This window comes from Haliaeetus albicilla, chromosome 6 (genome assembly GCF_947461875.1).
Source record: "Haliaeetus albicilla chromosome 6, bHalAlb1.1, whole genome shotgun sequence".
In the NCBI taxonomy this organism is placed as follows: Eukaryota; Metazoa; Chordata; class Aves; order Accipitriformes; family Accipitridae; genus Haliaeetus; species Haliaeetus albicilla.
In genome coordinates, this window is record NC_091488.1 from 8,616,836 (window position 1) to 8,640,661 (window position 23,826).

At 47.7% G+C, this 23,826-nt stretch overlaps 1 protein-coding gene and 1 long non-coding RNA gene across 5 annotated transcripts; one reads left to right on the forward strand and one right to left on the reverse strand.

Annotated features, from left to right (window-relative positions):
• Positions 1 to 8,815: 8,815 nt before the first annotated feature.
• On the reverse strand, positions 8,816 to 17,287 carry LOC138685633 (uncharacterized). 2 transcript variants are annotated; one of them, XR_011324958.1, is made up of 2 exons: positions 16,981 to 17,287; positions 8,816 to 13,880 (listed from the first exon to the last, which is right to left on the reverse strand). It is a non-coding gene; the product is annotated as an uncharacterized lncRNA (long non-coding RNA). The 2 variants fall into 2 exon arrangements; XR_011324957.1 differs by having other exon boundaries at positions 13,996 to 17,287.
• Positions 17,288 to 17,577: 290 nt separating this feature from the next.
• Positions 17,578 to 19,256, forward strand: MID1IP1 (MID1 interacting protein 1). Of its 3 annotated transcripts, none has more exons than XM_069784939.1 (2): positions 17,578 to 17,719; positions 18,020 to 19,256. In XM_069784939.1, exon 2 carries the CDS (start codon positions 18,172 to 18,174, stop codon positions 18,664 to 18,666), a length of 495 nt encoding a protein of 164 aa, XP_069641040.1. In that variant the 5' UTR covers positions 17,578 to 17,719; positions 18,020 to 18,171; the 3' UTR covers positions 18,667 to 19,256. The 3 variants fall into 3 exon arrangements, with proteins under 3 accessions (XP_069641040.1, XP_069641039.1, XP_069641041.1); XM_069784938.1 differs by having other exon boundaries at positions 17,587 to 17,765; XM_069784940.1 differs by having other exon boundaries at positions 17,587 to 17,751.
• The last annotated feature ends 4,570 nt before the right edge of the window (positions 19,257 to 23,826 follow it).

Genomic DNA, 23,826 nt, shown 5'->3' on the forward strand with positions numbered 1-23,826 from the left:
ACCTGTGGAGTTAACTAAACTATTTACAGACTTTCAATGTAGGGCTGTGACTCCTGGATACCCACGGCTTTGTTAGGTCCAGTCTGCTCTGGGTCATTGGTAGCCGGGATTTTATCACAGCCTGACTATCACCGTCCTTTCTAACTACCAAAATCTGACTTCTGAAAGGGCGTCCATCTGTCTCCCATCTTACTTTAATTTACTAAGGTATGCCGTATCCCAATCTGGCAATTGCCTGGAGTTTTGTTTTGTTTTGTTTTGTTTTCTCCCCTTGAGTTATTCAAGGAGATACAGAGCTGGCTGAGTACATTAGATCATTATATGTCTCTTAAAGTAGTTGTTGAATTTATTTGAATAGGGATTAGCAAGATTAAGAATGTTTTCTTTAAATGAATATAGTAGCCTACAATTTTCAAATGGTAATTTTTGTCCATTATATTGATTTGTAGTTAAAGGACTTTGATGTTTTTTACTACAGTGTGAAGAAAGCAGTTAAGTCTTGCTGCTGTGAAACCCAACAGTTTTAGAATTTTGTTCAAGGCTGTGACACAACAGATGCACAAATCCCATTGAAATTCAATGAAAATTGACCTCTCACCCCTGTAAGTTGCTTGAAAAGCTCATTTATAGAACTTCCAGAAGTAGCTTTACACACAATTAGTATTTCCTGTCAAACATTCTTCATACAACTTCACACATTGTTATTTTGGGGGAAAAAAAAAAAAAAAATTGGAAGGGCATTCCTGACACAGCGATACTGACATGGAAAAGTGTTTCAGCCCTTCTGAAATGTGTTTCAGCCCTTCCCTTACCTGTCTTTATCTCTCTGAGGTCCGACACCTCAGTTTAGCTATCTGTGCTGCTTGCATCAATAAAGTACAGAAGGAAACCTCGGTCTAGTTTACCCTTCTTTCATCTCAATTCCACCTCCAGCTGCATCTGTTATTTTATCCTATGCCCTTCTAAGAAAAATAACTGAGCTTCTGTGGCTATAGGGACCTTTAAAGAAGCCATCCAAGCTTCCTTTATCAGAGGGGAATATTTGGATGGAGAGCTGGCTGGTCAGGATCCCATGCACATTGCTCCTCCGTCAGCTTCACGCTCAGCACATCACAGCTGGCATCACACCAGCAGCTGGTGTAGGCTTACTGCGTCTGAGGTTGCTCCAGCATCTCCTAGCTGTCCGTGTGTCTAACTCAGGGAGATGGACAGGGGTTACGTCGTTAACTTGCTTTCATATGAACCCAAGGAAAGCCAAAGATGTGCCGCTCCTTTCTTCCTCTAATGCTTGTAGACTTCATCCAGGTGTTGACCCCTATACAAGCCCACTACACTTTGCTGTTTATGCCCATCCATCAGGCTCTAGCCGTGCTTGGCATCGACCCTCTGACACAGATCAGGTCGGTGAGCAAGCGCTGACGGCGTGCAGCCTCCTCCTACACTTACTGGCCTACCGGCAAGCTAACGCAGCCGCTAAAGCCTCGTTCCTGCAGTGGCATTATCTGCGTGTTTGCAGACAAGGCCTAAGCTGGGCTGTAGGAAAGGAATGCTTAATTATTTGCTGCCTGTCTCCTGCACAAGGTTCTGCATGAAAACCACAGGATTTTATTCTTCTTGCTGGAGGGAACGGGATGGGGAAAATGAAGTGCTTAGAAACCCTTTTCTTTCCCAATCATGCTTTGTCTGTCCAAATTATTTAGTCATTCTCTGTGCACACTCATTGGGAGAATAATAGTAACAATAACAACAATAATACTAATATCTTAATGAAATACTGTAAAGGGAAACTAATTAGTAAGTGTTACGGTACCCTTTCTGTGTGTTCGCCAGACTGCAGAGGAAGCACTCATGTCTGCGTGCTGATGGCAGGTGAGTAATGAGAGCTCAGCCTCCTCTCGACATATAACTGCCAGCAACTTTAGAATCTATAAGGCGTAAAATATAAAGCATCCAGTAATTTTTTCTCTCTGTCTCTTTGTATATATATCCTCATACATGCAGAGACTCCATAGCTTATATTTCTGTAAGAATATGAACAAATATAACCCATCCTGCCCCAAAAGTCAAACTGAATTGCAGCTCAGCATCAATACTTTCAAAGGCTTTTCGATGGCCGCTGCTCTGCCTTTGAACACATCTTTGGCACTCAAGTCCTTGGAAGAGGAGCATTTACAAGTTTGGGTCTGAGGCATTATCTGGTGCGTGCTCTGTATCTTTTAGGATCTGTGCGATCGCACACCACTGCACATCTCATAAAATCAGCTCGGCTGTGCTTATGCATTCACAGCACAGCTCTGATCCAAACTCAGCTCCTTGTATTGACGGGAGATTGGCTTTGGGGTGTCTTATCTGCAATAATGCTCACAGTTTGCCTAGTCTAGCCAAGAAAAGACTGAATAAGATGTCTACCGTTTAAGTCCTGGCTTCCTTGCTTTAATATGAAAGAAACCTTGACATTTTATGTCAGAGCAGGAATCTATCTGAATGTCTTTGTCTAAAATTTCCTCTCCCTCCACTGATGTGCAGTGTGTTACAATCCATGTGATTGCCTTTGTCCTATCCAAGGAGGGACTGGACTTCAGCCACACTGCAAAAATGTAGTGCATTTTGAGAAAATTACTCTAAATGCAGAAGAAAGAAGCTTGAAAAGCACTTTGAGATGTAAGCTATTACATAAAAGGTCGGCTGTTATTGTTATTACTTTATTAGTCATTATTGTTGATAATGATGAAAATGCTTGCCTGGCTTCAAAAAGGTCATCCTTTCTGCTGCGATTCAATCCCATTTTGAAGTCCTCATCCCTCCAACTCTGTGTTGATTAACTTTGAGTTTGCTAAGGAAGCAAGGCTAATTCAATCCATCGGTTGATTTTCAGTCCAGCTAACCTCAACAGTTTTTAAATTCACCGGCCAATTTAACCAAATGTGACAGAGGGCCAAAGATGTCCAAGACAGAAATTTCCTGTGGGTTGCATGAAAGCAGGAAGGTGGATGGAAAAGACCCTATTAACGTTCCCAGCTGAGGGAAAGGGAACAGTGTGAGCATAACTGCTATTAGGCAGTACAGTGTCCTCTTAGGCGCTCAGCCTTAAGCCATGAATCTGTAGAAAACCAGGTCTCACTGGATCTCATCTTCAAATGCTTCTTTGTTATTCTCTCTTGATAGCAAACCCAATAACCTCCTAGGTAAAGATTTGAATTGTAGATGACAATATAGCCTGTGCTAGCATGTAAAATTAAACCTTGGTATTATTCATAGCTCACCAACCCTACAGGGTGTGGTATGGCTTAACTTGAAAGCTGCCAAGTTTTCCTCATGGTGGTATGTCTGTTGCCCTGTTTTCCTGTGCAGCAAGTAGAGGTGTTCTGAACACAGCTCATTTGTTTACTGTCGTTGTCTTCACTCTTTCTGACTACCTCTCTGTCCCCAGCTCAGCTCAGTTTCTTTTTGCTTTGCCCTGTCATCATCTACTTTTTAACCTGCTTGGCTCATGGTTTATGTTCTTGTCCTTTACTCAAGCAATGCTGACTCCCCCCCCATGACAAGTCTTGTACCTGTGAAGATGTATGTGTGGATCCAACTGCAGAAGGAAGTTTCATATAACGAAACTGAAAATTATTTCTAAAGCTCCTCTCGAAATTGGTTACCAACAAAGAGATATTTTTTTTTCTGTGGGAATGGTATTCAAAGACCAAATCTGTCCTTTTTCCACCCCCATTAACTTAAGTTCATGAAGCATGAGACTTGTTAGTTCTACATGCTGGGAACTGATTGTGGGGCAGCCAAACTCACTTATCTCTGCCCTCTCCATTTCAGAGCTGACTAGAATTTTCTGAAATTAAACCTAAAACTAAAAGGTTCAGCAAATATTAATTTGTATTTTATAGGAAATTAGGTCGGACTGCATCACAGGCATTCTTTCATATCTAGTTATAGTCTTAAAAATGTCACAGCCCCAAAGCTTGTAGACACAGCACACTCTAAACGAACAGGGGAGAATGATTTTAGAAAGTAAATCATAAATTCACACACATGAGTAACCCCTGTGCGTCTTGACTGAAAGGCTTAGTACAGTGTTTCTGTGCTTCCAGGCAACCAGCTAAAATCCCTTTGACTCCAGGACTCCCTCAATAAACTGCTTGCACGTCCTTTACAGATGCCCTACATTCGCTGAAATTATTCACCAAATAATTTAGAAGAATGAATAAACGTGAGAAAATCGTGACCTACTCATGGACGATTACCAGAGGAGGGGGAGGGCCTGCAAAAGTGATCAAATTCATTACTCGCTGTCACTGAAAGCGATTCACCTGGCTCTGCTCCCAAGCTCCCCGTGTAAATCACATCCCTCACAACCCAAAGGAGCCTCATTTGCCAAACAAGTTGAGCGGCGGCAGCGGCGCTCGGCTAATGGCTTCGGCTCCGTCACGGTTTCAGCCCTAAATCAGGAGATCCGAATGACACAAAATATCTACTTTTAGGCGATGACTAATGGGCGAGGGAAGGGTTTCCCAGCGAGCCACAGATAGCTCACGCGGCCACTGGCGATTTATCCCCTTTCCATTCCTATCGACAACACGAAATACTGCTTCTTTGAGCCGGGGTTATCCAGCCATTATGGCACATAAAATATTGATGCAAATTAATGCAAAAAAAAAAAAAAAAAGACTGAAATTCCTGTAATTCTAGCTGGACCATAAAACTGGGTTTCTTTGAGAGCCTGGCCATGCGGGAGCGGGGCGGGCGGCGATGGGCTCTTGCAATCTGGACCCGCGGCACTAGATGGCAAAACAGCGTCAGTTTTGGCAGAGCAGCCCGGGCTGCTGGTGCCGGCCCCCCCTGCCCCCCCCCAGAAGCAGGTACGGGCTGCGGGTACAGCCTGGCCGTGGGCATCCCACGGAGGGTGGGTGGGCTGCGCATCCCCCTGCCCTTTCGCTTGACCTCCTCTCCCGCCTTCAAACCAGAGGGGTAACCCGCGGCCGCAGGGATCGCGCCTTAAAGATCGGATGCAGCTCTGAAATACCGGAGGCGAGGAGACCGTAAAGGCCGGGGTGGATGTAGAGGTGGCTATTTTTCTTATTGCTGTTGCTGGCGTTAGTTGTTTGCTCTGCAGTTGCCCTCAGGAGCTCTAGATCCTGTGCAAGACAAGCAGTCCTCACCCCAAAAGAGATTACCCAGCAACTGGGTGGAAAAACTTGTCTCATGTCCTTACTGAACAAGAAGAGATTTACATTTAATAGTCCCACGGGGAAACACCTCTCCTTTCAATCTTACGTCAGTCTATGCATTGGCTGTTTTACTGTGTGAGGGAAGCTACCACCCATGCAGTTCAGCTGCGAGGTATTTTTATTAGGAGTCTGTTCTCCCTCTTCTTTGTGTACAGATAATACCTGTTTATGTTACAAGAAGTTGCAGAGGGAAAGGTGGAATCTCCAGGATGCAGTTTTGGATCAAATAACCAAAATCTTTTAGGTCTCAGTCAAAAACACTGATCTCTGGGCAGGCCAGTAAGTTACCTGTCTATTTTTTGCAAGGGAGTTAAGGTTACGGTCATGTCAATAAATTCCTCCTCACAACTACAATGCTATAGCTTACCCCATCTTAAGGATAATCTCTGGTCCCACACCATATCTAACTGTTGGACTCAAGGAATCAATTTAAATTGGAGACTGCAACTTTTACAGCTTCATCTGAAGGCAACATCCAAACTGCTCTGTCCTTTTAATGCTTGGGAACGTAGAGAGCTCGTGGCAGGAACATTACTCCTCTCCTCTACAGCTGCAAGAGAGTGTATAAGGCTCTGGATGCTAATGATCATGATGTGATCCCCTTGGAGATGTCTTATGCGTGGTCCCCTTCCTTGGGAGCAGGTGAGCCCATATTGCTGAAGCATGACTTCCAAAACAGAGCTTTCACTCAGAAAGTTTTGCAAAAGTTTTGAGCTGTGTCCCTCCCATTAATTTTTCTCTCTGTCCTGGCAATATTCAGTCCTTCCCCCTCTCCCCTGCCTTCAATGAGATGCTGGTGACAGTGCCAAAATGACCTTCCCCTAGGAAGCTCAGCATAACTGTTCATCGAAAGATGGGGCCCTATTGAGTCCCAAACTGCACTTGGGGATAAAAAGGCAGCAGGAAGCCTGAGTGGCCAGGGCGCATACACTGACCGAAGCGTATTTTCTCTTCAGAGTTGAAAGAAGCTGTGACAGTTGCCAAGTCCAGATTATTTCTACCTTCTGGACAGGATGGGGCTAGCATGAAAAAATCCTGCTTTCTCCTGGAGCGGGCTTTTAGCAAGTACGATGTATTACGCTCATCCTTGGCTATTTAAATAACAGTGTCTCACTCTGTATAAACCAACTTATAATATGAATGAAAAAAAAAAGCTATGGATTGTGAAGCAAGTGGGAATGGATAATCAATTTTTATCACTAATATTGTGGGTAAGACCAATAACTCTGAATGAGTTATGAAAGTCTCTGCTCTGAGCAGATATGTCTGCTTTCCAAGCAGTCTCATTTTAGCCCAGCCTTAATAACAGAAAACCGGTTAAATTAAATATACTAAAACAAAACAAACATTTACCTTCATTGTCCATCATATTTCTTTTTAATATGTAGGAATGTGAAATTCTCACAGGTGGGTTGGACGTGGGAGGCACAATAACCATGGACTAGAAAAGCCTTTCAGCTTTACAAACATGGGTTCAAATCAAGCTTAAGTAAGTGGCAGGTGAAATGGGGCTATTGATTTCAAACTAGTCCTGTTTGGCTACAGCAAAAACTCAGCACAACAGTGTCTTAGCACTTAAAGGGATGCCGTCAGCCAAAAGAGAACACTTCTGCTGGAGAACATTTGCAGTGTTATTTATAACAATTGAGATTACTGGACCAGTTGAGATTACTGGACCAGTTGAGATTACTAGAGCTGAAAGATATCAGAGAGTAAATTTACCTCCTCCCATTTTGGGAAGTGTGTTTACTTTGTACTTTTGGCAGTGCTTTCTGCCAGACCTGTGCCCCAAATCTCCTTTCCAGTTACATGCTAAAGCAGACACGATGCATGCGTGCAGGTCAGGCTGGGAAACAAGTTTTTCTTGAAACTGGTCTGTCAAAGAAAAAGATTCACATGGAGTTAAAAATCCTCTGATGACCAGGAACCAACCCGCCAGGCAAGCCATAAGGTCTGTCTGATTTTCCTTTCTGCCTGTGCACCCATCTGGCCAGCAGCCCACCTGGAAATCCACTGAGGAGCTTTGGGTACCAGGTCTGTGGCAACCTGCTGTGAGCACTGGTGGCAGAGAAGACCAGTGTTGCCCTCCAGTCATGTTACATGGGGCAGATTCATCTCTGGGGGATTTACGATGCGAGTGGTGATGAATCCGAACCCAGGTTGGGAAGCCTGTGTGGGAAGAGATGATCTTTTTCTGCCTCGCTGTGCATGTAGTAATTCTGTGTCGTTCCGACTACACCTTGGTTAAGGTCTGGTACACGCAGAAGTGAAAAACCTGGTCTTTGGTTCACGATGGTCAAGGATAGATGGCACAAGGCACTGAAAAGGAGAGAAGATAGAGCTTTATGCAAAAAGAAATACAACTGTTGGGCTATAAAATCTACCAGGAGACCTCGCGGTCAGGTGTACTCCCTGAAACTCTTTGTAACTTAATTTTGAAAAAGCACGAGGTGTATCAAATGGAGAGAGGACACATCAACAGCATGGGATGGAACATGGTGCAGAGGTCCCTGATCTAGTCCCAGGCAAGGTGGCAGCCCTGCGCAGTGTAGTGCAGCGTCACGCAGAGACACGAGCTCGCATCCCAAAAGCAGTCAAGCCCCGCTAGCGCAGCAGCTCACACCATCATGCCAAGGGCGAAGCTCCGCACCGATGCAGCCACGCTGCTCCCCACTCCATGCCGAGCCCAACCAAGGAGGTGGGTCCTGCGGGCCCTCCTCCTGCAAGAAGGCCCCAATAGGTGCTCGAAGCAAAAGCGGTGGCCAAGGTTACGTTCCCTTGTAGTCAAGAGTAAATAAGGAGTCAGTCCTTCCCTTGCCCAAGAGGTAGCATGAGTAGAGCTGTAAGTGGGGTGTGCTCACAACTCCATCGTGAACTTGCAAGATCAGACCTTAAAGATCCTATTTCAAAGCAACCCAGCTTGCACCAGGACTTGGATTTTAAACACCTCGGTGATCTTTTGGGTGCTTAAGTCAGGTCCAAGGAGCTCAGGAATGAGCACAGGGATCTCTATTTAAAGCCTGGCCTTCACCGTGACTGCTTAACACCTGAAACTCCGGCAGCCAGGGTTAAAATGCAAGAGTTTCTTGCTCCCACACTGTTTTTTTATCTTTCCGATCCTGGCTCCCGGTGTACCTCTCCTGCTGCTGTTTAAAGACATGGCAGGGCTCAGTGGAAGGCTGTGCGGCTGCCCTCTCGGTTTCCTTACATTGAGCGATTTGTGTCAGAAGTTCAACATCACCAAATGTCATTTTGAATGATTTTGTAGTTCTAGGTTAATAACCTGCTTACCATCATAGGGGAACTGAACACTGCATTACTTCAGTTGCTACAGTGGACATTTTTCTTAGCCATGTATGTAAAATGTGCAGCTCAGAGTGATTCTCAATAGCCCTGCATTTCCAGATTCACATTTTTAATTAAACAGCATTTTCTTTCGTTTCTAAAGGGGCAGGCAGTGTTGTTTAAATCTCACGGACCTCCATGACTGGAACATCTCGAGACCTCATAGCTGCAAAGCTCCAGTCCTGCTGCAGAGAAGAAAATGTCAAAGAACAGTGAAAAAGCATAACTTACACCAAGCAAGCTCTCGGTGCAACGATTTTTTTTATTAAATTACACAGAAAAACATCTTATCAATTCAAAGTCTCTTCATAGTGACCCAGCTTCAACATTATCTGAAGATTATGTTCGTCCCTCATTTAGTGAGGCTGTTTGTCAGTTTAGGGGAAGAATGGAATGAACCCCCCCCACCCTGACCCTGGGAGAACTAGGAAGAGCATAAAAAAATTGCTGGTGTTAATGTCTCCAATGTAGTAAGGTGTAGTAATATGCGGTACGTACCTTCTTATACATGTAAGAAGGCTGGATTCCTAATGTTGTTCTGAAAATGACCTTAAACCACAGGCAACAGTATGTTTTATAGACATACATTCCAGGAGTTTCCTTGATGCTGTGGAAGTCAAGTACCTAGTGATGGAGAAGACCCCTTTTGGTGCCTTAGACTTCTGAACACTCTATGTGCCTCCTCTGAACCCACCATTTACTCTAGTTTGAGGCAAGGAACGTAGTTTAGGATTTTTTACTGACTTCCCTAGGTGTAACTCAGGCACAGCAAGTACAGGGAGACTGCTGATTTACCTTTTGGTAGGGTCTTTTCACCTGGAAGCTGAAGAGGAGCCGGCTTTTGTTCTGAACCCCACTCAGCCCTTCACCCTGAGGTAGTGACAGGGAGCGTGGCAGCTCGTCTGCCCACTCCCATTTCTTCCTGCAGGCACCACGTTATATATCCCTCACGAGCCTGACCACAGCTTTCAGAAACATCCAATAAATCAACAGTTAAAAGGGAAGAGTAGACATGGGGAGCAGGTGCTTATTATCTGTGCATCTCTGGAGAAGAATAACCCATAGTGTATTTCCATGCCCATTTGAAATGGAATATGACCATGACCCTGCAAGTGGCTCTGCTTGAATTGTTCCTGGCATCATGTTTTACTCCTAATATTTTCATTGTCTGCCTCCATCAGTTTTACCTCCCACTGTAGCATTAATTTTGTATGTGAATATGGAGGCTGTGCTTTAAATAATACAGCATATGCTTTTTATTTGCCATGTAGAATAATATTTTTTTGGCTGATTTATGTTCCACCTGGACAAAATTATTTTTTATGATGGGTTTATTTCATTTGCTCCCATATCCCCACATGGGGGGGGGGGGGAATAAGAGAAATCTTGTAAACCACCAATAACGATGGACACAGAAATCTGCTTTGAAACACAAATTTACTGAAAAAGCAGATTCTCTCCAGCCATGTAAATGAAAAAAATGCTGTTGTAATAATTTTAAGCTCGCGAATGCATGGTACCACTGGAGAGAGTAATCTTCAGGCTCTTGTATCATCCCTTACACAATGCTGGGAGTATGGAGAAATTCACTGACAGCTATAAGCTATTCCAGTAGAACAAAATTGCACATATGGCTAAAGCATGGATTTAATTTAGCTCTTTTCAGAATTTCATCAAGAAACAAAGCCAGGACAAAACCCTCTGGTCTTTCAGTTTGCAGATTTGCCACAGAACTTCACAGGCTAAGCTGCCAAATCTACTTCATTTCCAGTTTTCACAAGGACTGTGGAAAAATATATTACTTGCTATTGAAACAAGTTAGTTTCAAACAGATAATCTGGGTTTCAATAACAACAACAAAAAAAGTATGATGCACCTTGTTTTGTGTTTTACAACCCTGGAAAAGACTGGCAGTATTTTTATGTTAATTATCACCTACAGAAATACTCATTATGAACAGATTTTTTTATTTTTTTTTAAAAAACATACGCAATCCTTAGCACAACTTTGCTCTGATTTTGACTTCCAGCTTTTGGTGCTTTTTGTAAAGCAACTAAAGATTAATCATACAAATCCATAATAGTCATAGCAGTCGGAAAGCCCTGGTTCTATTTTCAGTTGTAATAGTTGTCTTTAACCATACAACATCCTCCAGCCAAAACCACATTGTAATAGGAGTGCCTATAATAAGGACACATAACGCTCCATGTCAGCTCTGAACTGCCGAGCTGGGAAAAAGTAGGATATTCTTTCAGAGCAGCTTCCCTTTTCATACTGAAAGTAACAAGAAGAGATAGGACTTTCACAGGAAAATCCTGCTGCCTCTAGTCCCGCCCCATAACTCCCCATCAGATGGTAGAAAATTCAAGCTGATATCTCACCCTTGCCATCTCAGGGCAGCAACTGAAGATTTGTCCCCAAGCAGGCCCTCTCCTCCGCACACAAAGCTCTGCTCCAGCCCCTCGTCCTGCCACATCCCTAATTCTTGCTCCACCAGCTAGTACGGAAAGGTTCAGTGAAGGTGGGCCACCTTTGTTCCGCTCCATCTTCTTCTCTTTCCGAGCACTGAGAAGAGTGTAAAATTTATCAACAGCAAGCTAGGCACTGAAAATCGGGTCACTGGTTTAAAACGAGGAAACGTAATCTATAGGATGAACGGGTACTGTATTTGTTTCACCACCATGCCAGCCCCGGGCCTTTCAAAGAAAACCAGAGCTCCCGTTCTTCCACAAACTCCTCGGGATGAAGGCAGCTCCTGCAGGAATCGTAAGCCTGCAGATGGGAAGGGAAAGGAAAACAGTATAAAAAAGCTACAGTAGATGGTGCTAGACAGGTGCAGAAGACACCAGCTAGTCATTTGAGGATACCTGCAAGATTTACCCCTAAGCTAAGCGGTTTAGAAAATGTGCAATTTAGATTTATCAGTTCAGAAGGGAGATTGAGATAAAAACAGTTGAGCTGGTGAGATTATTAAATGCAGAACCCCATGCTGAGCCGATGCTCACCTTACTACACGTGCTGACGAAGGAGAAATAGGGCGGCTGCACCCAGGCAGTCACAGGGAAGGCAAGGGTGATGGGAGGAGAGGGGGCAAGTCATGGGCAGAGACCCTTCCTTCACCCAGGAACTTCTCCTGGGAGCTTGAGGTGGCACCCATCCCGCGTGTCGGGATGGGGATGGCAGAAGCAGCAGGAACGCTGCAGGTTAGGGTCAGAGTGGGAAGCGCAGATCGATATTTCCTGATGTCAGCCCCTGCGTATCAAACCGTTAATGTCACAGAAAGGTGGTCTTGTGTATTTAATTTTATCAGGCGGAAGAACTCTGATATATGCTGCGCTCGGTTCACCGCTCCCGTGCAGATTTACTCGGCATTTTAGCATGCGTGCTGCCTCGCTGACAGAGATTAAAGGCTCTCCTCAGAGCCCCAGGTATTACGCTCAAATGTATAAATCAGGGCTTAATATATAATATTTGTCCATAAAAATATATCATGGTGGCATTCGTTTGGCTATCTGCATATTAGATACCGTTACAGAAAGTCACGAGTTTATCGAAGATTATTTTGCTATGCCAGTAAAGTCTCCTGCCATCCTAAAAAGGTATCTTTTCTGCCAAAGCGTGGGCAGGGCGGCACAGAGGAAGGGGCTGATTTTGCTAACGCTGTTCCTGACCCCGCATGTGCCCCAGCCATGCGGTGCTGGGCCAGGAACCCGCTCCCAGGCCGGCCCCGGGCTCTGGCTTACCAGCACTGACCAGGCAGGGCAGGGATCACGGTGGAGATGACACCGCGAGCCTCTAAAGGAGAAAATTGCATGATGTATCGCCACTCACGAGCACCCGCCAGAGAGCTGTTTAGAGTGAGATTACAGTCTCAGAGGAGACTCTCATGCCTCTCGGTCACAGGGTTACTGCGACGATGCAGTTGCAGCTTGTATGAGAGAGGTAGGAGGGATTTAAATGATGGCCAGAAAGAAAAACTGGATCAAACCTCCACAAACCTTTTTCAGATTAACCCAGATTCCCGACTCCCCAGCTTTGAGGGACTTGAAATCGGCCAAACTGATTTTTTTCCCTTAAACAGAAGAAGAAAAATGGGAGGGAGAGGATGAAGTTTATACTTCGGCCAAGAGTTTACAAGCAGCATTTTAGACTGAAGAGAAACAAAGCTGCCCAAAATAAGAGTTTGTGCAGTCCAGAGGTCTTGATCATACTCACGCCAATTCCGTATTAGCACAGCTATATGGATTTCTCTGCGTTTGCTGCTGACTTACAGAGACGCAAGGGAGAGGAAATCAGACTCAGCGCTGCAGTCTTTCCCCCTTCATCCTTTTCATATTCAAGGTCTTTTTTTTTTTTCTTGTAAATTCCTATTATTAACACAGGAGAAAAAAAAAAGCTCCCTGGGATCCCTGGCGCATCCTTGGAGTGGCTGCAGCCTCATCGTGGATGACTAGACAACTGCCACTGTGCCACATAATGAGGAGCACACATGCTGCACCGGGAGATACTAATGAGGGAGCTACAGCCCCCTTAGCCCTCTCCAGTAAATCCGTGTCTGCAAGCCATGTTTTATTTATCAGGCTTATTATGGCAGCACTAAGGAGCCATTTGGAAAGGGCCGCTGCTGTCCTGGGCACTGCACACCACAGTGCCTGCTCCAACCAGCTTCCAGGGGAAACGGATGAGGCTGGCCAAAGGTAGGGGAGAGGGATGCTACCCACACGCCGTGTGAACAACGCCATGGCAGCATTTATCCCACCGGCTCCTTTATGCAGCAGGGTTCAGCCCATTTTGACCTCCTGGTGCTAGCTGAGCACCGCTTGGGAGGGATCCCAGGCCCTGCAAATACACAGTGACTGGCAAAGAGATCAAAGCTCATTTTGGAATGATCTCCAGGAATGCTTCTGAGGACGCGAGGACTTGGTGGGCCTGGAGAGACCCAGCTGCAACCTGCAGAGCCAGGCGACTTGGAGGGGCTTCACAGGAGCTGCCTGAGATGGCTGCCCGCCCCCCGCCCCCCCCAGCACTGCTCCCAGCAGAGCTCCTGCTTTTTGCCATGCACGCAAAACACTGCTCCTCTGCACCGAGACGCGACGCCGTGGAGCCCTTGTTGTGCCGCCGCTTCTGGCAATGTGCAGTCTCGCCCAGATTTGCATGTGTGCCAGAGGGAAAGGGGATTTAGGATTGCCGCTCCCTTCTCCAAATGTCCTCTTCCTGACCCCTCTGCATGCCTTCCCAGAGGTTTCTGTCTGCTTTGGAGAATCACTCCACTCGCAGAGGACCAACAGAAACAGGAGTAAAAGGCAGCTAAGTGAAAGACAGAAGAGAGATGAGTAAATCTTTGCAAAAGTTATACTGCAGATGTCAGCAGGACTCAGACAAATTGGTCTGCATTCCTTTAACATATTAGATTTCTACTTACCCTGATCATTAGCACGTTAAGCTACAAGGGCTGATTATATGAAACTCATGGAGAGGCATCAATTAAGACGATAAATTTACATACATTCCTTCTGGATGAGAAATGACAGGTTTCCTCGGTTCAGAGTTTGGTACAACTGGACTCCATTTCAGAAAGAAAAAGGAGAAGAGAGAAGTGCTAAATGTGTGCATCTGTACTGCTACCCAAAATGATGGAAGCAGTTCACAAGTTTGAGCAAAAATGTATGTCAAATACGAATAGAAGGAAACGACTCGCAGTTTCCGAGGCTGAACTCTAATCTGCCATGTCACATCGACAACAGATTACGAGAGGAAGTGAAATTCCCAAGAGATGTTGCTCTTACAAGGCCGGCCCAAATGGTGTTCCCAGGCTGCAGAATGCAACATTAAATATTTGCACATATTTATCACTTTTCGCCTACACAAGATCTCATCTTATTTTGGAAACACTGTGCAGCAGAACAACTTCCTAACGGCCAAAGTGTAGCCATCGCTGGTCTGCGACGTGCCAGTGGCACCTATTTTGTGCCAGCATGCATCCTGGGAAAACTGTTAACAAAGACGGTTTGTTATCCTGTTGCCACTGAAGAGAGAATTAAAACAGGCCTTGCAAATGGTATGAAAACCCACGCAAGTTAACAGAATCATCTGTCTTTTCTTGAAAAATACTGCACAGCTGCTCACGTTGCTGGAGGAGACAGGCCACTAGCAGCACTGTTACTATAGCTAGCCTTTGTAGCACTAACCTTAGTGCTACTATGGCTAAATACCAATGTACAGCTGAGTTAACTATTTAATAATAGTAATAGCTCAGTAACAGTAATAGCTAAATAGCAATAGCGATAGTTCATCCGCGTTCTTCTTCAGGATTTGGCCACAGAAAGAAGGCCCCCGTCCAGAAAGGGCTGAACACCACCAGCTCTCATTCACTTCAGGGAAAATTAAAAGTTTTCAGCTAATACAGTAATTTATATGTGACTCCTCCTTTCCTGCATAGCGGTACCAAATCTATTCAAGCGGAAAGGTGTCTTTACCCCCACACTGCTGGGCTTGCACTTGCGGTGCTGGGTAAAGACTACTGTTGCATATTGTCATTTTGGTTTCCTTATCCAGAACCCTGTGCTGGGCAAAGGAAAGCGTTTACACCTTCTTGGACTGCCAGATAGCAAACATGCAAGCTTCTTCATTGCTCAGGACACGAGACAAGGCGTTTCCAGCTGATTCCCCTTCCAGGCACTGCGTGGCCACAATAATCAGATCGTTCTGAAGAGGAAATACTTTAAAGAAATGCCACTTGCACGTTAAAGTTTGTGCCACATATGGGATCATCTTTTCTTAACAGGAGGGGAAAAAGAAAAGTGCCGTTTCTTTTTCTCGTGTGCACAGCCACCACAATTACATACCACTGGAGTTAGAAATACGTGCTTCTTTACTTCACTCTAACCAAAGAGCAATCAAACCTACTCAGGCTTGTGTTAATGATATACATTATACGTACCAGAGACATTTACACTGCATATCAAAATCGATCAGAACATAAGGAAGTTTAAAAAAAAAAGCCTATTGCCTTATGCTGTGAAGTTTGACTTGAGTATGATCTATCTCAGCCTAATGGGTTAGACACATGCCTGCACAGGCTACAGCACTGTATTAGCACTATGCTAAAAATGAGGCAACATTTACAGCCGAAGCTGGAAGCAGACCGTGTGGCTCTACATTTTGCGGAACAAAGAGGGCAAGTAGGGGCGAAATTTACTTTATGCTCAGGTCGTAATTTGTATATCATCGCACTTAAGGCACAGCTCTTCCTCGTCTGGTGCTTTTGCTACAACTGCATACTTCCCCCATTTGCAGCTTCAAGTTGGGTTGTTTCTGTCAACTTTTTCTCCTCCCCAGCCACTATGTTCTAACCACAGGTAAAGCCTTCAGTTTTAAATTTGTTCAGGTGTTTTAATATTTTTGTTAATTTGGACAGGGAAGTTGGACAATAAACGAATTCCTCTTGTTCCTAAAGATCTATCGCTTTTTCCAATGTATTGCATGTTCGGCACACACGGCATTTCAATTAAAGGCCACGATACTGTTAACGGTGCATTAACGACGCACTATGCCTACATAAAGACGCAAATACATGTTGCGGCCGCTTTTCCGGCCTGGTGCGATCATTTTTGTTTGCGTGTGCTTGCTTTTGCAATGAATTATCTGCGAACAGATCGTGATTTTGACACCAGCCCGTATCTCCGCTTAACCCCAAGGGTTTGCCAGCGCCGGTGCCGCTGGCCGAGCTCCCCTCCCTCAGGCAGTCCGGTTGCCACCCGGTGCCCAGGCCACCGGGCCTCCTTCCCTCCGGGCCGCGGCCTGGGCAGAAACCCGAAGCAGCCCCACGGACCAGAGAGCCTGCGGGAGCACGGAGGCGGCCGGTACGGCTGAGGACGGCCCCGTTCGTCGGGGTTCTCCCGTCCCCGCCAGCCGCGGGCGAGGCCCAGCCCCGGACACCTCAGCGAAACCGCCCCGTCCCCTTCCGGGCCGCGGCCGCGGGCTTACCCCGCCACCGCGCAGGCGCCGAAGGCGGCGGCCCGCCCCCGCCTCGGGCTATTGGTTGATCCGTTGCCACGGCAACGCGCTCAACACACACCCCCCCGTCCCGTCCCCAAGCCGTTCTGCCCCACGTGACCCACGGCAGCTCTTCCAGCCAACTGGCCTGTGACCAGCCCCGCGCCAGCCGGCTGATACGGGGGCGTGGCGGGGGGAACTGTTGTTTTCGATTGGCTGCTGCCGAGGCTCGCTGATTGGCAGGGGGCGGCGGAGCCGGGCCGCTGGGCTGCCCGCCGATTGGTTGAGCCCGGAGGTGAGGCTGTGGGGTGATGCCGGCCGCCCCGCGGCCGCTGCCGGGCGCCCCTCCGCAGCCCTGGCCGACGGACAAAGGCGCGCCCGCTCCCCCCCCACTCCTCCCCGCTCCGCGCACCTCAGGGCTGGCACGGCGAGCCGCGGCTCCTCGGCGGGCTTGCTGGGAGGCGGCGACGCGAGCCTGGCCCCGTGCCGGCGGGGCTCCGCCGGCCGCGGCGCCCTCCCCGCCGTCCCGCTCTAATTTGCCGTCGGGGCACGCGGCGCGGGGGGGGGCCGTCACGCTCGCCGCGCGCCCGCCAGCCAATGGGCGGCCTCGGGGAACGCGGGCAGCACGCGAGGCCCGCGTGTCCCCGCTGCCTGCTCTGTCAATCAAGTCACGGCCCCGCCCCGCCCGAGCCGCGCCTCCCGCTGCCCCGCCCGGTCGGTGGCGGAGGCGGGAGGGGGGGGGGATGTCTAAGGGGGGGGCGGCGGGCACCGAGCGGCTGCCCTGTCGCCGAGGAGGGGAGGGGGGGGCGGTGGGGAAGCTCTTCTCGGTCACGGCGCCGTGCCCGGGGGCGGCGGGTAGGACGTTACCGGCGCCTGGGGGCTGGGGGGGGGGGGGGTTGGTTTGCAGCCGCCGGGTTGCTCCACCGGCCCGGCCGGTCGCGGTGCCCTCCCCCGGTGCGGGGCGAGAGGCGGAGCCGTGGCGGGGGGGGCGGGGGGGGTGGCCGCCTCCCGCCGCCTTTATCTGCCGTGCGGGCGCGGGGGGTGGCACTGGGGGAACACCTTGTTTTAAGATAGGCGCTATAAATACGGCGCCGGGGATGGGAGCGCAGCCACGGGCGACGGGTGGACGGTGAGAGCGGCTGCGGACCACGGTGGGTGCCTGCCCCGCGGTGCCTCGGACCGGGCACGCCGGCTCGGGTGAGGGAGAAGGCGGCGGCGGCGGCGGGGGGGGAACGGGACTGAATTTTAATTGACCGGCGTGGCGTGTCCCTCAGCCGCACGCCACGCGTGGCTGCCGGGAGGAGTGGTGGGGTTGGGGGTTTTTGGGGGGGTGTCGGGGCGGGGGGGAAGCCTCAAAAACGGAGGTAGGGCCGAGGATAAAGGCGGCGGGACGGCAAGGCGGGCTGGGGGGGGGGGGGAGAGCAGCCCCTAACGCCGGCGCTTGCCCGCAGGACTCAGCCCGGGAGCAGCCGCCGAGCCCCGGAGGGCGGCCGGTGCCGCTGGCGAGGAGGAGGAGGTGGTGGCCGGCGGAGGAGCCCCGCGGTCCGAGCCCCCCCCCCCCCCCCAACTTGCCCACCCCCGCCGAGGTCTCCCAGCCGCCGGCATGATGCAGATCTGCGACTCGTACAGCCAGAAGTACTCCCTCTTCAACGCCATGAACCGCTTCATCGGCGCCGTCAACAACATGGACCAGACGGTGATGGTGCCCAGCCTGCTGCGGGACGTGCCGCTGCTGCTGGAGGAGCTGGACGCCGCCGGAGCCGTCTGTCCCCAGCGGGAAACCCCCCTGCCCCCCGGCGACCCCGGCGCCTATTTTTCCCGTAGGGACATGTACAGCCATTACATGTTGCTCAAGTCCATCCGCAACGATATCGAGTGGGGGGTGGTCCAGCCGCCGGCGGGCGAGGAGGCGACCCGCAAGAAGGACAAGCTGGGCGGTGGGCCCGCCGAGGAGGGCGAGGGGGAGGAGGACCTGGAGCAGCAGTTCCACTACCACCTCAGCGGACTCCACTCGGTCCTCTCCAAGCTCACCCGCAAGGCCAACGTCCTCACCAACAGATACAAGCAGGAGATCGGCTTCAGCAGCTGGGGGCAGTGAGCGCCGGGGCGGGGGGGGGACGGGGACCGGTGGGAACGGGAACGGAGCGGCGGGTCCCCCCGCCCGGCGATGCTGCCACCGCGGAGGAGGAGGAGGAGGAGGAGGAGGGCTGCGCCCCCGGCGCTGAGGCTTCCCTGAGCGCTCCCAGGACCGCGGCCGGTTTTTCTACCAACGCACAAGCGAGAGAGAGAGAGGTGTAAATTAATCAGTACTAGTTCATTAATTATTATTCCCCCCCCCCCATTTTTTTTTTGTTAGCAGTTGCTCAGGGCCGAGCCCGTGCGTGTGTACGAGGTGGTGGCGTAGCTGGCGGATAGGAGGCTCAAGGCGAGCCGATGAGCATAACAAAACTGGCATAAAAATCGCTTCTCTTGCCTAGGAGGGAACCCAGCGGGCTCATGAGCATCCCTCTGTCGCAGGATGGATGGCAGGTCCCATGGTTGTACATGTACTGGAGTTTATTTAAAACTTTTTTTACTCAGATGTAGAGTATATTCTAAAATAAATGCGAATGTATTAACTAAAAGTGACTTAAACTTTTTGGTATGATTTATGTTTCTTTAATTAAATGATATTTTTAACATCTGGAATTCTTCTGTTGTTCTTCTAAGTTATTTCCAGAGCTGCCTTACTAGACACAGAAATCTTTGCATGTGCAAGAGAGAGGGGGTTTGTGGCTTTTTTCTTCCCCCCAAAGGGAGCAATTGCGTAGTGATGCTAAGTCGGCGTATCTAAAATGGATGAATGACCGTATTAACTGCACCGTACGTGGCCTGAGTTTTGGTAAGCTGTGGCCAACCGGACAGTCCAGTTGCTCTGCGTGAATGCTGGCATGAAGGTCAGTGCCCCGTTAACAAAATCCGAGAAGACCGAGTCATGGTTACTTTGCAGGCAGCAATTCATGGAGGTTGGAGCAAAGCCTCGGAATGACTCTTGCTTTTTTCGGGAAGTATCTTAATGTACTGTGGGGGAGCTCTTTTCTCTCCCTCCAAATAGGTCTGGGATACTTGCCTCTCCCATCTCTTGCATTACTTTCTTTCCTCTGTAATTCTTGGATACTAGGAATTAATTGGTTTTATGTTACCCAAATAGTACTGATTTCTCTTCTGCATTTTTTTTTTTCATTTGCTGAATTAATGTGCCTCAGAATTGGGTGTCTATATAGTGTTCTAAGTTCTAATATTAAAAGTGTACTTACTGATGACAATACACTGCGTGCATATCACAGAGGATAACCATTTAATAAATACGTACATCCTTCCATAAGGTATGAAGTTTTCTTTTCAGGCACTGAAAAGCCAAGTTTGTGGACATCTCCTTATACTGAAATTTCACTTTGTATTATTGCTATCAGATTTAGGGCTTCTTTGGTGTTCTTTTTACTTTTAAGAATAGAAGAATTTTTCTCTCAGCTTTAAGGATATTTTTGCTTAAATTCAGATACTCCCTAGCAATTTGTTTTTCAGCCCAACTGTTAGAACATTGTAGTAAAGCATGAGCACTCCAGACATGGTACTAGTTGGCAGATGTTTGTATAGTTAAAACAATTGGTCTGCGTGTATGTTTAAAAATAAATATTTTAGAAGGTTTTCCCTTCTAGGGTAAAGAAGAACTTCGTAAGGCCGGATGATTTTTAGCTTGGCGATGCTTGTTCTTTTCCTAACGTTTTTAACTCGTCTTCCCCTCCCCCCTTGGGAAGCTGCCAGGAAAAAAAGTTATGAACAAGGAGAGGGATTACCCTGGTTTCCTAACATGTCAGCTCGCCGGTCTTGCTGTAGTCTGACTAATGTAATGCAAAAGATGCAGTGCCTTACCCTGGACGGTAAAGTTTTGCTCTCCTGAAGGTGGGGGTGAGAGGGAGAACCTGTTCTGCTGTGTGGCTCCCTTCTGCCTTGCGCTCAGCCAGCTGAAAGCCACATTACACCCTCTGCTCGGGAGCGCTGGTAAAACCTCAGACAAAAGCAGCTCGCGCAGTTTCAGCAGCGTTCCTTTTGAACTCCCGGTAACTTCTCCTGGTACGGATTTAGACGATGCCGTTCAAAAGTTGCACAAGAGACAGTGTGGTGCTGATTTAGGCTGTGAGTAACACGAGAAAAATAGCATTACATTAGTGCAGCGTCACCGTGAATATTGCATCCCTTCCCTTTGCATCCTAAAAAAAGACAAGAGAAAAGTTTCAGTGAAAGGGCGGCTCAAAACTAGCGCTATTTGGCAGCAAGGGTGGCATTTCCTTACAAGTAAAGGTTTGGGTAACAGAGGAGATAGGATGATACTGTGACTCAAGGGTTTGCCTTGCGTCAGTGACGAACCCGCAGTTGCTGAACTGCTCATGGCTCCCGTGCAGGGCCCGGCCGCACGGCTGGCAGCAGCCCGGGTAATCCCAATTCAGCCACGGCAAAAACTGCTGAGACTCACACCAGCAGAAGACACGCTGCCACCTCCCACCTGGCAGCTGCTTTAGAATTCCCCTTTTTTTCAAGGTCATGGGAGAAGATCGAGGCTCTTGGGATCAAGAAAGCGATCTCATGATGCGGGGGGGGGGAAACCGACAGATAAAAACCAGTATTTCTCATGCAAAGGACAAGGGACGGGACTTTGCTGTTGGCTGCTGTGGAAAACAAGTTAGCCTAAAAGGCGGGGTGGTCAGGCAATTATGTAAATGCTAGCTCCTGACATTGCAGTAAGCAAAGATAAGATTGCAGAGTCTTGACACTCAGATTTTGTACCTTAGATGCTGATTTGGGAAAGATTTCCATTAGTGGTGCTATATAATGCAGTTAGGTTTATTATTAGGAGTTACGTTTTCTTTTGAAGGACTGGATCATTTTAAGTGCTCCTGATTGGACACCAAGTTCAGCAAAGCTTTAGTCTGCTCCAGTAAAGTGATTCTGATACTTGTAAGTGATAATGACAAATGACATCAGTCTAACATAAAAGTATCTTTGTGATGTCAAATACTTTGACGAGTGGCTTTATCTCCAAGCCACAAGTGAACATAAAGACAACTTGCCAAACTACCGTAACCGTGCACAAACCAGGGGAACATACACGTGCACCATGAGAAACAGTTGTAATTTTTAGCTCACTTAAATGAAATAGACTCAATATACAGTAAGGCAGACATTAGAAGAGTAATAAATAATGAGACCGAGAACAGTCTGCAGTTACAAATTGATCACAGCAGAAGGTGTGTTACAGCCAAGGAGCCTCAAGGACATTGCTCATGGGATGCATCAGTTAATATATAGAAGTGCCTGGTATGTGTCATTATAGTTTATGAGTCAACTCTTATTTTCGTGTATACAAAAGAACAGGAGGGCAAATGGGGTGGGGGGTGTGGGGAGGAAGCCAAGCTTTTGTCTCAAGATATGTATATATATGTGTATACAAATAAAGGCACTGGGGATGGGCGTGAGTCCCATGGGAAGAACATCCTTTCGGAGGCTGCTTTGGCTGCTGGCTGCTGCCCTGGATGGATGGCAGGTCTGTGCTGGACGACATGTGCGTTTCAGGAATCATGGCTGCCTCTGGCACCGTAAAGTTTTCTCCATTCCCCTCCAGAAGTCAGCTGCCATACCCCTTTCTGCCCAGGAGCAGATGAAAAGTCTGAAATCAGTATCTTGGCACCCACTTGGACTAGACCCACCTGCTGCAGTCCCTTGTGCTTGGGGAGGGGTGCAGGTGGAGCTGAGTCAGGTTAGGCTCTCATCTTCCTACTTTCCCTCTGAAAGCTTTTTTCTTTCAGAAGGTTTTAAATAGATCAAGATACCTGCATTTTGTGGTTTGTTTTTTTCCCCTGCACTGGCTGTTGCACCGAAACACATGAGTCATCAGTAGCTCAGCTTTGCTGAAAGATGCACTACCGTTAGTGGCCAGATGGAAGGTTATATTAGGTTCTCATCATTATGGAGTTAAGCTCTGCACCCTGTTCTATCAGGAAAAATGAAAGGAAAAAAGAAAGGGGTAGCAAGCTTCTCCTCTTTGTGCCTATGGGTTTGGTACACAGTTTATCACCTTGTGGAAGAGTCTGCAGTGATTTTCTCCCACAGACTTAACTTCCCTGAAGCACTGAGTATGGAAGAGGATTGTCTGGAAGTACTGCTTTTTATTATTTATATCTTTAAACATGAAATCTTTTTATTATTTATATCTAGCTAACAGTGTGATGGGTACTATATTCCGAAGAGCTCAAAGACCTTAGGTGATAATACACACAGGGGAAAAAGAAGAGCGTGATGGGTTATAACCTGCTATAGAATCTGAGGGGAGTGCAAGCAGGGTGAGCATTGCAAAAGCAGTTCCAGCTCTGCATGCATTTTTCTGTTATTTGTTGTTGTCACCTCTAAACAAGCAGAAATACCTGAATGCATTAGTTCTAATGTTGCAAAATCACTTTCCTTCCAGACCACAGACTTGCACGACAAGTTTGGGTCAAAATTAGTTTTAAGGAATGAAGTTATAAACTCCTTTCCAAAAGGAAATTTGCAAATAGGAGCGCAGTAATTGTGTACCTTTCTGTTGGTAGCCAACTGCCAGAATTGACACTCTTTATAAAAAGTAATATTCCTTTCCTGTTCAAACACACTCATACTTTTTTGACCCAGAGTGACGGAATGAGGAAAACACCTTCTAGTTTTTGTGCTTTTGAATTTTGTCCTGGAAGAGATGGCACAGAAGAAGCTTGGAGAGCTTAGAGAGAAAACAGGTGCCTCTGCATTAAATCACAAAAGAGTAAATGAGCCTACCTCGTGATGTTCATAAGGTTTGCCATAGTATCAATTAAAGCGTTGTATCTTTTCATCGCTTTTGTCTACATATATGTCTGATTCTAATTTAATTCTCTCTTTTTGTTCTGGCCTGTTTTACCTTAGCAACTTTGGTTTACAAACAACCATGATGTCTGACAGGCACGGATGCACCACTTAAGACTAGCTGAGCCTTTTTAGGTGCATCTCCCTTTGCATCTGTATTTGAACTGAGAAGACGGACGGAGTGCCTAAAGCCGTGATTCGGAGTATAGCACAGCAGCACGGCAACCCCCTTGCTGTGGGATTGCTGTTTGGTCATTGGCATACGTGTTGGAGCGGGGAGAGGGATGCAAGGTGAATCTTTCCTTCAGGGATTTCCTCCAGATTGTGCTGTGGTGGGGAGGGAGAAAGG

Bases quoted from the DNA above. Each gene is read 5' to 3' on its own strand.
- MID1IP1 (XM_069784939.1), top strand. From the start codon at position 18,172: ATGATGCAGATCTGCGACTCGTACAGCCAGAAGTACTCCCTCTTCAAC.